The 14,630-nt window shown below is 38.2% G+C and overlaps 1 protein-coding gene across 4 annotated transcripts in view; it reads left to right on the plus strand.

The window, feature by feature from the left end:
• The first annotated feature begins 252 nt into the window (after window positions 1–252).
• Window positions 253–14,630, plus strand: part of LOC131257956 (uncharacterized) — a 43,551-nt gene continuing 29,173 nt past the window's right edge. For 2 of the 4 annotated variants that reach the window (XM_058258936.1, XM_058258939.1), the window contains exons 1-9: window positions 276–327; window positions 1,647–1,745; window positions 2,542–3,752; window positions 4,447–4,650; window positions 4,739–4,843; window positions 5,306–5,371; window positions 5,458–5,622; window positions 11,632–11,712; window positions 11,798–11,958. In XM_058258936.1, coding sequence (XP_058114919.1) covers window positions 2,562–3,752; window positions 4,447–4,650; window positions 4,739–4,843; window positions 5,306–5,371; window positions 5,458–5,622; window positions 11,632–11,712; window positions 11,798–11,958 — 1,973 coding nt within the window. In that variant the 5' untranslated portion in view covers window positions 276–327; window positions 1,647–1,745; window positions 2,542–2,561. Of the gene's footprint in view, window positions 328–1,646; window positions 1,746–2,541; window positions 3,753–4,446; window positions 4,651–4,738; window positions 4,844–5,305; window positions 5,372–5,457; window positions 5,623–11,631; window positions 11,713–11,797; window positions 11,959–14,630 lie in introns of all 4 variants that reach the window. The other 2 variants (XM_058258938.1, XM_058258937.1) reach the window with 2 other exon arrangements.

Genomic DNA, 14,630 nt, shown 5'->3' on the forward strand with positions numbered 1-14,630 from the left:
GAACAACACATCTGTGGAAATTACGTGTAGTAACTCATCCGTGGTGGTTCCAATCATATCAACGGTCTGGATCACCGAAAAAAGAGATACACTTCAACAGAAGCAGATGCATCAGGATCATATATAATTCCTCCGTTGGAAAATTCCTCCTCTCTTCTCTGTACTTCTGCTCCCTTTTTCCCTTCGCTTCAAAATCTCATTTCAATTTCTGATGACAAAAGCCAAAGAAAGAAAAGAAAAGAAATCCCCTCCAAAACCCTAGAAAAAACCATATCCAATACACAAGCTTCTGCTGCTGCTGCTGATTTCTCAGCATTCGAACTTCCAGTAATTCTCTTTCCTTTGCCTTTTCTTTTTCTTTGATTTAAATCCAGCTTTTCCGTTTTGAAGAATTCGTTTCTGTGTAGTAGTTTCTTTGATTGGGGTTTCCCGCCTAATTCGAATGCACTGTGTTTGGATGCTCAATCATATCAAATCACAATAACTCAATTCAGTATAGCCAAAGCACATTTGGTAGTGAGTGATCCACCGTTGAATTGAATTCATAGCCCGCTTTGGGATCAACTTGAAATTCATGGAATTGCAGTTGGATTGTTCAGTCATCAGTGTGGATTGAAATGGCGGCACCAACTCCCAGTTCTTTTGAATTGGATTATTGTGATTGTTCTCAATTGAGCGATTCACTAATTGAATTCATGGCCCGCTTTGGGTCCAACTTGAAATGCATGGAATTGCAGTTAGTGGTTTGGTAATCAGTGCAATCAAAACAGCAGCACAACTCCTGGTTTGGTTGTTTCTTGTATCTTGAATTGGATTATTGCAATCGTTCTCAACTGAGTGTACCCAAGCGCACCTGTTGGGTTTGTAGAGGAGAGGTTAAATACACCTCAATGGATGGGGAAGTTATCATACACCTTGTGCCTACCACTCATGTGTCGCATGTGTGTAACATCTGATGCTTCCAAAAAGTGGGCCCACTCTTCAAGATTTAATTGGCGTAAACATCAGGCTGTCCACTTATCAGGCGGGTCACACATATGAGAGGTGTACAGTAATTTGTGCATGATTGTAAGTGGCAGTGGATGGCAAAAGTTGTGTATACAAGATAGTTAGTAGTTACTGATGATTGGTGTGGTCCACCTGATGAGTGGATCTGTCTGATTTTCGAAATATATTATCTTTGTGCGTCGGCCCACCTTTTGGGCAGTTCAGATGTCTTACACGTGGCATGTTGGCTGCATGAACAAGGTGGATGGTTACCTTGTTATCCCTTTAGGTCTATTTGATCATTCGTAGTCTTAAGAGTTATAGAGCACTCCTATACCTTGTGAATATGGTCCATTTGTTGCATGGGTACAACATCTGAGGGTTCCAAAAGGTGGGCCCACTTTTGAAGATCACTCGGGTGATCAATGCATCATATTTGAATCTTGCATAAGCTGGGAAGAATATGGGAGGACCATTCCAAGAATTTGGAGGAACTCATGAAGTACTTCAATTAATTAAACAACCACCCTCTATGAATAAATTTCAGGCCCACAAGTAGCATGGAAGTTAGAAACCTCTAGCAAATTTATGATTCCTAATATCTATCATCCGTTTTAACTATGTATTTTGAAATGGTTTTGGTACTTCAATTTGTATAGATTCTGAAACTGGACGTGTCGGTGTCACACCCAACCTGTACGGTGGTAACATAATTCAAAGCACAAAGAGTTGAGATTCCAAGAAGAAGAATTAGAAAGGTATGTAATGAATGTCTTCGACCCGGCAATTAGAGTCATCATGACTCTCAACTCATGCACTGGAGGGGTTGGCAGTTGATGAGTTCTGATAAAATTAGGAGTCTTATCTTATATTAATTGCTAAGGAATTTTTTTATTTTTTTTGCTAGAAAACATTAAGTAATCAATAGAGATGGAATGAAGATGTGACTGTAGTTAGTAGGTTGAGTAGGTATTCTTTTAGAGAGGGGACTCCTATATATGTTTACATGCAAGGAACACATTATAATAATGGAGAAGACCTACATGAATGGTTTGAATATTTGTTTTGTTTTTGTTGTTATCTTATCTTACTCATGTGGCCGCTCTCTCTCTCTCTCTCTCTCTCTCTCTCACACACACACACACACACACACACATCCTTTTGGTAAGATTGGTTTTTGAATAGTTTGAGTTCAAGTGCTAGGAGATGCACTCTAGTTATCCTGCCTTGCATGCACACTGGGGGCTTGTGGAGTGTATGGTCCACTGGTGTGGTTGCTTGGGGCACTGTAGTGGGTTGCAAACAAGTTGTGCTTTAACAATTAGTTATAACTTCTGCAAATATTTAGCACTTATGAGGAACCATTGTGGTTTATTATTACAATGTTTTTTGAGATACTGTAAAGATTTATTAAAGTGAGGATTAGGATAATACCAGAAGATTGAAGAAGCCTTTGTGCTTTATTATTGCCATGTTGCTGGTTATTTTCTAATTATCATTTCATTTCATTTTTTCATTCTTTTGCTAATACTTTCTTTTAAAAACTTTGTGAAGGCGGATAAGATATCGATCACATGGATTCCCAGATTCAAATCCTTCTTGGTAGTGATGCAGCGCCTTTCGAATATGTCATAAATAGTCTTTTGAGTGCCCATAATGAGTCTCGGGCTCAAGCTGAGCATCTCCTGAATGCCTGCAAGCTGAAATATCCTGGAATCTTATTAATGAAACTTGCCCATATTCTGCAACATGGGTCTGAACCTGGATCAAGATCAATGGCAGCTGTACTTCTTCGCAAGAACATTGGTCTCTGGCTGCAACTGGATAATGTCTCCCGAGGTAAAGTCAAGCAACAGTTGCTCTCTTGCTTGGTATCTGAGGAAGTCAGATCTGTCTGGAAACTATTATGCGATACGGTGGCAGAATTGGCTTCCACTGTCATTTATGAGGATGGATGGCCTGAGTTGCTTCCTTTCCTATTCCAGTGTGGTGGATCTGAGAATTTATGCTTGAAAGAAAAGGCACTCCTCGTATTGGGTCAATACATGCCTATTGCAACTTCAGAGATGCATCCACACCTTGATACGATTCATGAATTTTTTCGTCAAAGCCTTTCATTATCCATGCCGGGCCAAGTTCACTTAGCAGCACTCCATGCTGTTGCAAGTTTTATACAGTTTTCCGGCTCACCAAAACGGAGAGATATGTTTCAGGACTTGCTTATGCCAATTATGCAGGCACTGACTTCTGCACTTGAGGCTCATTTCGAGGTAGTTGCACAAGAAGAACTGGAAGTACTTATTGAAGTTGCAGGAATAGCACCAGGCTTTCTCCGTGGACAGTTACATGAAGTTTTGGGTTTTATGATTGAAATAGTTGAAGCTCAAGGGCTAGAAGATGGAACTCGGCATCTGGCATTGGAGTTTTTCTTGACTCTTGCAGAGACTCGGGGCTTTGCCACAGGAGTGATGAGAAAACTTCCTCAGTTGGTTGCAAGATTGTTTGTTTTCCTAGTGAACCTTTTAGTAGATGTTGAAGATACTCCTTTATGGTATGCCGCTGACATGAAGGATTTGAATGCTGGTTTGTCCACTAATTTTGAAACAGGAAAGGAAGGCTTAGACCGCCTTTCTTATTCTTTGGGTGGTAAAATAATACTTCCAATTGCTTCTGAGGTAGTTCCTTCTTATCTGAATGACCTTGACTGGAGGAAGCGGCATGCTGCTCTCATCACACTGTCACAGATCGCTGAAGGCTGTCAGAAGGTGATGAACCTATCTCCGACTGATTTTTCTAAACAGGCATGGTACCTGTGTAGGACACATTCAGACTACAGCACTCCATGGATTCGTGCAAGACACTTTTTACTTCTTTTTTGGTTTAAATAATGTAATCATTACATAGTATATTTACATTTACCATTACATCCTTTCAATTAGCTGACCCCAATTAATTGGGATAAGGCTTAGATGATGCTGATGATTCAATCCTTTCAATTGGAATGCTTTTTATGAAAAAAATTGGTTAATGGCCCACTCTAGCTCTCACAATAGAAGCAATTAGAACCCAAATATTTTATAAAATATTTACTTTCTAAAGCTGATTAAGATATGAGGCTGAATCTACGAATCCTGTCTTTTGGGGTTCCCAGAATTAGACACTTAATGCCTCAGTTGGATTCCAACAGTCACCATCCTTTTAACCAGGTGTTGTTACTGCTTTGTAATGTGCTTCATAGTCCTGCTCCCATTCCTGCTTCCTAGCTGTTTATAAGTTCTAGCATTTTGAAACGGATGCTTCCCTGCTCTCGCACCCGAATCTGTTGCTGCTTTGCTTCACGCTTTATGCAGCCATAAGGCATACCCATACATGTTCAAATTATGGTTATGCTGATTTATCTTTCTTTGGCTAAGTTAATAACTAAAAGCTATTTTCTCATATTTTCTCCAATTTATGCAGGTTATGATAAAAAGTCTCGACTCTGTTGTAGATATGGTTTTAGTTTCATTCAGTGATCCTCATATACGAGTACGTTGGGCAGCTATCAGCGCGATTAGTCAGCTTTGTATTGACTTTAGTTCTGAACCAGTGGAGCATTTTCACCAGAAAATTGCCCCAGCTCTCAATGATGCACTGGGAGACTTTCAAAACGCTCGTGTTCAAGTAAGACATGCTTGTACCTTTCATAGATTATGGTTGTATGACTAAGAAATCCATATCTGAGGGTGTTTGATTTGTTGCATTGATCAAGGCTCATGCTGCAGCAGCAATTGCCAATTTCTGCCGTGGTTGCACTGCTGAAGTTTTAAAGCCCTGGTTAGGTGGGCTTACGGAGAAACTACTTCTCCTACTCCAGGTTTGGATCATTTCCTTTAATTAACAAAGGTAAGAGATCTGCATCTTTGATCAGAGTTCTGTGTCTGAGTCCCAAAAGCCATACATGTTGCATGCTTGTACAGTATCCAGACCTTTCATCAGGTATCTCCTACATTGGACATAGCTCAAGATCCACACTGACAGAGTCGCCGGATGATCATAACTCTCTGGACAGATTAGGATATCCATTGAATGTGAAATGTTTATACCTTTTACGTTCTAGTCCCCTAGTGCTAATGTGTAAACTATTGATTGAAAGGTTAGGAGAACCTGAAAAGTGTATTTTTGTCTGTGGACCTTCCATGGTGAGGCCCACCTAATGTGTGACAGGGTGTGGTTTTTGGATGCTGGATGTAGTCATGTTTGTGACAGACATAGAAGTCAGGTCCAATGGCAAATCATGATTTATTGCTAGCAGAGCTGACTTTGCTTTTTGTGCCAGAATGGGAAACTCATGCAGCAGGAAGTTGCTCTGACGGCTCTTGCTGCTGTTGCCTATTCAGCTCAGGTTTAACTTTGTTAACTGTAGGTGTAATTTTGAAACATTAATTTGCATAAGAGACATGAATAAGTGATTTATGTTTCCATTTGCAGTCCCTTTTCCGAGTTTACTATGATGTTGTGATACCTTATTTGAAGCATATCCTCTGTAATACAACGGATAGTGAAGATAGAATGCTTCGTGCAAAGTCTCTGGAGTGCATTAGTGTCATAGGTTTGGCTGTTGGCAAGGATAAGTTCAGCCATGATGTCAAGGAGGTAATGCCTGTATTGATCTACCATTTTATTTTGTTCTTTTGGGGCGCTATGGAACCCATGTGATAGCTATCCCCTTTTTACCTTTGATTTTTATTTTATTTTTTGAACCTAGAACTCAACTACCCCTTCATGTTTCTAAATTCCTTTGGCTGGTAATGGTTGACTCAACATGCCTAGCAATAATTGCAATGATCAAATTCACTTGGATGTTTACCTTTGTGTGCGTGTGTCTTACATGTTTTCAAAGTTTTTCTACTTAGCAGTAGAAATTGCAATTCTATACTGTTATGTCATTTGCAATAAAGCTGATAGGTCCATAGTCACCTTCTGAAAAGCCGGAGGTGTTGTTAACTAGGCACGGGTTCCAAAAGCTTTTCTTTTGGGTAGTCATGCTCATATAGTAGAATATTGGGAGGTTAGTTCTCTGTAATTAGGATGATGATCTCTCATCATAGTGCCTCTTGCTTAGGCTGCTTTAGCCTTTCTTAATAAATTTTGAGTTGTCTTAAAAAAAAAAAAAATTTTATTTTTTTTAAATGTATTTCGTGCATGCAACTTTTGATAAATATTTTGTTGAATGCTTTTAACTGACGTCAACAAGGAATTGATATACTTGCAGCATACTTGTCTAGGTGATTTATCACTGTCAATTGTCTAAAAAGTTTGTTAGAAGTTTTGAGTTTTGTGTATCACTGTCAATTGTCCAAACATTGTAGGACGATTTTTCATCGTGACAATAAGAGTTCTAGATGTTTTTCTCTTATTCATTCTGATGTATGGGGACCTGCTGTAGTTGTTTCAACACTTAACTATATATATTTTATCTCTTTTATTGACGGTCACTTGTGCTTTACTTTTTTTTTTTTTTTTTTATATCTTACGAGAAGTAGAGCTGAGGTTCAATCCAGTGTAAAAATGTTTCACAAGATGGTACAGACTCCATTCGATAAAGACATACATGATGCGTGTGAGAACCACATGCAGAGTTACTTTGTAGAACACTATTTATAATCTCAAATGTTATGTCCTTATATAGCCCAACAAAATGGATCATCTTTTGGAAGTCACTAGATCTGTCATGTTGAGAGAGGCTGTTCCTACAATTTACTAGAATGAAGCAATTCTTACTGCCACATACATGATTAATTGGAAGCCTATGCCAACTCTTGATGACAAGAATCCTATAAAAGTGTCATAATTAAATTGGACACTCTTGCATGTTTTGGCTAGTGTTTGGAGTATCGTTATTGTACTATGCATCCCACCCTTGGGATTTGGAAGTATCGTGAGAGACATCAGCAAGCATCACATATATTGTGTAATATATCATGGTGTGAGGGAAACATTGGAAAATTTTACAAAAATATTTTTCGGAGAAACTTTAGAACCCACCCCCCCCCCCCCCCCTTCCCCCCACCCCAAAATATATATATATATATATATGTCTTATTATTATTATTATTAAAAACTATGCATAATAGCCTTCCACTGTTTGGGAACGCTAAGTTAGAGCTCATACTATTCCACAACCATGATCGAGTCTGTGCATCCTCACACATCCATTGTTTGTATTTAGGGTCAGATTCCTCTGGTTTAGAATTGGTGAGGAATTGATCTTTTTTGCGAGCTAAGAGGAATACTTTGACATACTTGGCCCATAGAAGATAATTCTTCCCATTAAACTTTATAGAGGTTATTGACGTGTTGAAGGAGATTCCTTCATTTCCCCAAAAGGTGAGGAACTACCAACCATACTTTTGGGCTCCATTGACATTCCACAATTAACTTCAAGGCTAAAAAAGAACGATGATTGTATAGGAAGATCCACACACAACTACACGTTCAAAATCACATAACGCAGAGATTTCTGGTTGAGACTAACTTTTATCCACGTTAAAAACATTTCCACATTGCGCACGAGTTTAAGGGTAAGAATCTTCAATAAAAAATTGCATTTACAAAATGCAACCAACATAAACGAACAACTTTAAACGTTACCCAGTAAAAGAATTAGTAAGCCTTCATTATCTGGCAAGGCATCTATGCTCCTTGTTGTGAGCGTTTCCTTCTACTTGAAGAACAACGCAGAAAACATCACGTTTTTTGCACAAAAAGAACAACAATGTGTTTTCTATTGAGGCCTAATCAGTCCCCATACATTTTTGGAAGATCCCCAAAGCTAGATCTGGCAACTTGGGTTGGAATGGAGAGGATCATGGGGCCCAAACCACTTCTAACCTAGCTCTGATTCCATGTAGATTGTGTAGAGATGTGAGAGAGAGAGAGAGAGAGAGAGAGAGAGAGAGAGGGTTAGGGTTACACATCCCTACCCTTCTATCTTTTATATTTAAGTATTAAAAAAGCAAAAATGACAAAACTGCCCCTGCTACATTAAATAGAATGACCAGCATATCCAATGACTAAAAAGACCAAGAAATAAGTGGGCCATAGGCCCATAACCAAATCCAAGTGAGCTATAGGCCCATAGCCATAACCTTTAACAATATCCATGGTCTTCATATTTATGAAACCCTGCTCGCGATGTTAAGGTATAGAACTCGGTGTATTCATTTATTGACTTTTTCCCTTGATTTAGATTGTGACATCTTTGATAGAGGTCATGGGTGTTAGTCGCGGGTAGGAACTTCCCTTTTAACTTCTTTTCATCTTTTCCAAGAATTTATTTTCTCATTACCTTGATGGATTCGTTCGGCTTGGAGATCGTCCCACCAGCTAACGCGTGATTGGAAAACTTCACAGCTACTAACTTTACCTTCTAATTAGCAACGACTTTCTTGTACTTGAACACCTTTTCCACCTTGCTTAGCCAATTGATGAAGTCGTCAACATGCAACCGGCCCTGGAATTTTAGAATTTCTACCTTAGTTTTGAGCTCTTTGTCACGTTCCAACAATCAAAGGATTCAATCATTGGTGTCTTTATAAACCAAGGCCGCCCATTGTTGGTTAGGACCGTGGTGGGGACCTCATCTTACATGTTCATGTGTTTCAACTTCAGTCTCCGGATTCCCTTTATGCTAGAGCTCTCCCACTTGATTAGTGAGATTGCCTGCTGTATGCATTAGTTGATTTACTCGCTCCGCGAGTGTGCGTAATGTTTGAAATATCGGTATCGCATTACGTATTGCATCCGTGGGATACAAATACGTATCGGTTATCGAACGGGATATATCGTTTGCATTGGGTAATTTATTGCACATTTTGGGAAACATAGAGAAACATTGGGAAAATGGTTGAATTTTTCAATGAAAGCTTCAGGGATTGTTAAAAAAGACTTCAATACACACTTTTAAATCATAACATCTCAAAAAAGAAGTGCACATAATAGGTTTCCTTTGTATAGGGTCCTAAACTATGTGTTGTTTGACTGAGCTAATGTAACTATATTCAAATTGAATGCATAACATTTAGAGTGTATGTGACGATCACTTCATCAAACACTCCTAAATACTTCAAAATTAGTCTCAATTGGCAGCTATTTGAAGGGGAATTTCAATTTTTTTTTTTAATTATTAATTTTTAATTAAAAAATTATTTTTATTTTCTGAAAGTTGACAAGGAGTTAACAAATTAGTAGATCAACCCTCATACATGCTTGATTTCATGTTTGGAATGCAACATAGCAAGCAATTTGAGAGAAAATGGGAAAATTTTGATTTTGATTTTTTTTTCAAAATTTCCCAAATCGGACCACCTACACTCAAAATTTGAAATTAGAGTGTATGCGATGATCATTTCATCAAATACTCCTAAATGCTTTGAAATTAGTCTCAATTGACAACTAGTTGAAGGAAAATTTTGAGAAAAAAAACATGGAGAACACGAAGAACCAATGGTATCGAAATCAAAGCTCAAACTCCATGATTTTTCATGCAAAACATGAAGAACTAATATATTTTTAACTATGCGACATTAATTTTACATAATTTCAACAAAAAAAGGGATCGAAATTTGAAAATGCTCATTGGATTGAACATGTTGGATATATTGGCATTACTTGTGTGTTTCGTATCACACAGGTTGGATGCAATATATATTGTGGGATATATCGGCCAATATTGTTGATAGTTAAAACATTGAGTGTGCGAATCAATTGGGTTACTTGCACAAGCTCTTGCTGTCTCACCCCTTTGAAGCCATTAGAGGATGATGTAGAGTCGAAAAATCCTCAAAGACAACCTGCTCTAATACCAAAATGGTGCAACCTGATTATCGAGTCAATGAGATCTTGATACCTAAATTGCAATAGAAATTAAAAAGGTACACCCACAAGAATAATAAAGTAGAGAGGGAGAGAACTTAAAAGATATCAAACTTTTTCTTTCACAAAAACTTTAAGAAAATTCACACTTAGAAAAATATTTAAATCCCCAACTCCTACACCACCACCTCCTTTGATAAATGCTAAATGAATCTTTAATTAAAATCCTCCCCAACTAAGAGATTGATTTCACAATTTATTTCAAACTAATCTAATCTTCTTTAATTAAAATATTTAAATCCCCAACTCATATCTTCAATCATATGAATCACATCTTCAAATCAGCCCCCATATCCTACCAAAAATAGTAAATTACAATAATTGATTTGGCCCCAAAATATGTAAATAATCGGCCCCAAAAATCAGCAAATGTTGGCTCTATGGTGGGCTATGGGCCAACATCTTGTTGGGCTCTATAGTGGGCCTATATGGGCTTAAGTGGGTTGGGCCCTATAGTGGTCTTGGATGGGCTTAAGTGGGCTGAGGGCCTGCATCATGCCAGCTGGTAACTGCCACGGTAGTGATGACTACTAGATCACCACCACCTTGGTTCCCCCCATGGACCTTGTCCCACAGTGGTGGCCATTGGGTCACCGGTAGCATGGACAAATTTTAATCTTTTTTGCTACTTCTTTTGATCGCTGCTTGGGGACCTACAGTTGATTTAGCATCTGAAGACCTGAATTTCAATCTAGGTTTTGACCTCCTACTTGACCTTCGTCTCTTAAAGTGGACTTTCCCTAAGGCCTTCTAATGCCTAAAATGATGAATTTGGAAGAAACAACCAAACAGGTCCACTGCCTACAATTAGCAGCTTAAGCATTTAGCTTTGATGTTAACTGTTGAATTGTTGAACATTTTATTGTTAACAGGAATGCTATTTTCTTTTAAATATACAACATCTGTGAGAAGAAAATCAGCAACCAAAGCTACGAAAGGCAATGGTCAAGTCTATTCGCAAGGATAACAATTTAGCCAATTAAGCTTTCAGATAGGAGAAAAAGTTTAGAAGATTTAAGAACTTAAGGGGTGTTTGGATACATGGAATCCATGTGGGAAATGGAAATGGTTTTCCATTGACAACTCAATTGGGCTGTTTGGATACATGAATTCTACACAATTACTCTTATCCAGGGTTAGAATTCTCTGGCACAAGAAACAAGTTGACAATTGTCTAATGAATTTAAGGGTTCCCCTTTCTATCCAAATATGTACCCCATTTCTCGAATCCTATTTTCTGTAGTAACCATGGAAATTATCAATTGGCTAATCATTATGTTATCCACGGCATCAAAATGGAATCCATGTATCCAAATGTGCCGTGCCCTTAGTTATTCGCTAATGGGTATAGGGCCTATAGGCATATCGCATCTTCTATGAATTGTATTTTACTTAGTGCATGAAGTTCTGTGATTCCTTGTGAAGCATATTTCCTCCCTGTGCAAGGTATACTACTACTACTACTACTTCTTCTTCTTCTTCTTCTTCTTCTTCTTCTTCTTCTTCTTCTTCTTTTTTTTTTGCGTTATTTTGAGGCTACATTTAGCCTAACAATTGCATTGGAAGTGTCCATTTGACTACATTTTCATCATATTTTCCACCATGGAGAAGATGATATGTGCCAATGGCGTGCATTGAATTTTTGGGATACTGTTAATCTGTTCTTTGTTCTGCACGTGTGCCCTTAACTGCCTTTAGCTTATGAGTAATTAATTTATTTAAGTCCAGGTTAGTGATGTGTTTAAGGGTCTTCAAACAAGTGTTCTAAGCAACAATGGCGATGATCCAACTGCTTGTTATATGCTTCAGGTTCTGATCCTGTCGAACTTTAAAATTTTCATTGTGGTTTTAATTTCTAGTGGATAAATTCTTTGGTTTCACATTGTTAATTTAGCAGGCGTGGGCCCGCATTTGCAAATGCCTGGGAAAGGATTTTCTGCCTTACATTGGTGCTGTAATGCCACCTCTCTTGCAAATGGTTCAACTCAATCCTGGAGTCACAGTGACTGATGCAAATGCTCTATTCGAACAAGTCACTCCTTCTGATCATGACAGGTATGCAAGTCCAGGTTCCTGAATAAGGATAATATGGCATGGCTTATGTTAGTGAGAAGAATTAAGAACCGAGGTTTTCAACAGTTTTTCTAATACTTTTAATTTGAAAGGGGAGGCATGAGATAAATCCTTGGCACAAACGTGAATTCCACACTTCAGCTTTATAATAGCTGACATGTTTAAAAGAAGCCTGACAAATATAGTTCTACTTTTGGTTTACTGGATAATGGAATAAACCAAGCAGTAAACAACTTTTGTTTCTCATTTATTTTCTGAACTGATGTTATGTATCTTTGTCAGATACTGAAACTATGAAATAAAGGTAAAGATTGTTTTTCTCTTTTTGCACTTCAAAATGGCTCTTTGTTTCCTATGTTGTTGTTGTTGTTGTTTTAACACTTAAAATATGCATGGCCAGTATATCGTCATCATCATCAGGATCGGCTATGCACAACCGGTATATCTTGAACTCAAATCTGTGGTATAATCTCCTCGAATTTAAGAATGATCTAAAAACCATTCTATTTTTAACTTTGTAGACAAACCCTACATAATTTTCTTGATTACGAAACTTGACTTTCCATTTATTTCATCTTTGCAACTGCTACTGTCCACAAAATGTCCAATGTCCCTGGCTTGGGCAAAATGGTCAAGTCTTTAAGCCTTCAAGCTTCATTAAGAGCTGAAGATTTATTTGCATGAAGGGATTCTATACTGCTTGCTAACTCCTGTTGTATAAGTTGAGCACGAGATGCTGGGATACTACCAAAGCCTATGTCATAGTACTGCAGCTCATCTCCGATAAGTTTATTACTTGAAGAATTATATGATCCTTGCCCTGAGAATTTACAGTGTCCTTTGTCTCAAGTCTGCACATGTGAGGTTGATCTAAACAGTTGAACTGATGGGCCCCACCATCAATCGAATATGAACCAACAATTTTGCCAATGGCACAGAAAAATCCAAACCCTTCAACTGGTGGCCTGCAAATAGATGGTTAAGAAGATAATACAACTGTCTGTAATTAATGGAACTGCAAAGTTTGGATTGCTGGAATCTTCCAATCTGGAGATTTTGCAGCATGTTATGTCAACTGAGGGGCCTATCCACGTTGGGTCTAAATTTCATACACGAAATTTTTGTGTGTGAGTGCAGCACATCGACAGCCTAACATATCCTCAGGTCTGGGCCTTTATGAGATAGGGGTGGAAGATGCAGCTGGTGATAGGCTTTCCAATTGAACATGCTTAGGTCTTGGATCTAATCATTTTCCTTTTATGATTAAAAAAAAAAAAAGAAGGAAAAAGGAAAAAAAAGAAAAAAGAAAAAGAGTTGGTAGTATCTACTTAGTCTTCTAAAGAGATGGTGCAATTAGTATTTCTTTTTGGCTCATACACAGATAGCAGCCACGGCCCATTGACAACATTACATATCCTCAAGTCATGGATCTAATAACTTTCCTCATTTTTTGATGAGTACATTAGAGCCCCATTCAGGGTCTAGTAGAGGAAGAGATCATCATCAGTTTCCCTTTGGATGGATGACTACTACACGAGCCCGAGTGGGCCGAGTGGCCTGTTTTGAAGACTTCACATGCATTTGATGCATCTTTGAAGACCCTACATTAGGAGTATGCATGTGAGTTGCATTCTTGAGGAGTTTGGACCGTTGGATTGAGTGCCCGCATTGATTGGACTGTTGGATCCCGTACGATAGGCCTTTGGACCACTCTTGATCGTGGACCACCCCATTGGCCACGTATAGTTTAGATTTATTTGTTTTGAGTAGTTTTTGTCATTTATTTTATTATTTTTAGACTATTTTATGTTTTACTTGAGATAGAATTTTTTTATGAGAATTCTTTCCTAAGAGGTTTTTTGTAAAAGTCTCTTTCTAAGACTATAAAAGAGAAGAGGTGTGATTCCATTCCCCATTCTTTTGGGGGGGGCAGTTCATTTTCTCTTTTTCATTTGATTTGGAGCTTGGGTGTGGTGTGATTCCATTCCCTATTCAACGGAGGTGCGAAACTTCCCATCTATCATCTTCCTTCTCTCTTTCTATCCAAAAGACGTATTCTAAAAAACTTCAATTTTCTTTTTCCATTCCCATCCAAATCATCCCAATCATCGTTTTCTTTAACTTTTCATCATCCAAATTCAACCCCAACCGAACCCAACCATTGGGGACCCCAAAACGCTAGCCAACGACCTACACATATGACTGTACAGTCACACATGTGAACCCCTAGGCTGACTGTCCAAACAATGCCTTGATTTGCTCTTACTTCCCCCATCAAAACCTCTTGATTCCCCATCCCTAACCCTACCCTAAACCCTAGATCCCCAATTTCTTATTTTTTCCAATTACTAAATGTAGGACATGAAAATTAACTATGATATGTAGGAAACTCAGGCTAAGATCATCAAATTAATTAACAATAATAAATCTCCACATCCCACAATAAAGTCAAACCATTCCAAATAGGGGAATCTGTAAAGATCCAAGCCTACACACAAGTTAGGGCTGATTCAGATTCAAAATAATCAATCTAATGAGTTCCAAGGAATGTGGAAACCCTCAAGCTTGTGTAGGATTGTTTCATCATCAACGGGATCCTCTAATCGCAAATTAGGGCAAAATTAGGGCTCTAAAATTGGGGAAAAGTGAGGATT

Source organism: Magnolia sinica, chromosome 10, assembly GCF_029962835.1.
Source record: "Magnolia sinica isolate HGM2019 chromosome 10, MsV1, whole genome shotgun sequence".
Classification (NCBI taxonomy): Eukaryota; Viridiplantae; Streptophyta; class Magnoliopsida; order Magnoliales; family Magnoliaceae; genus Magnolia; species Magnolia sinica.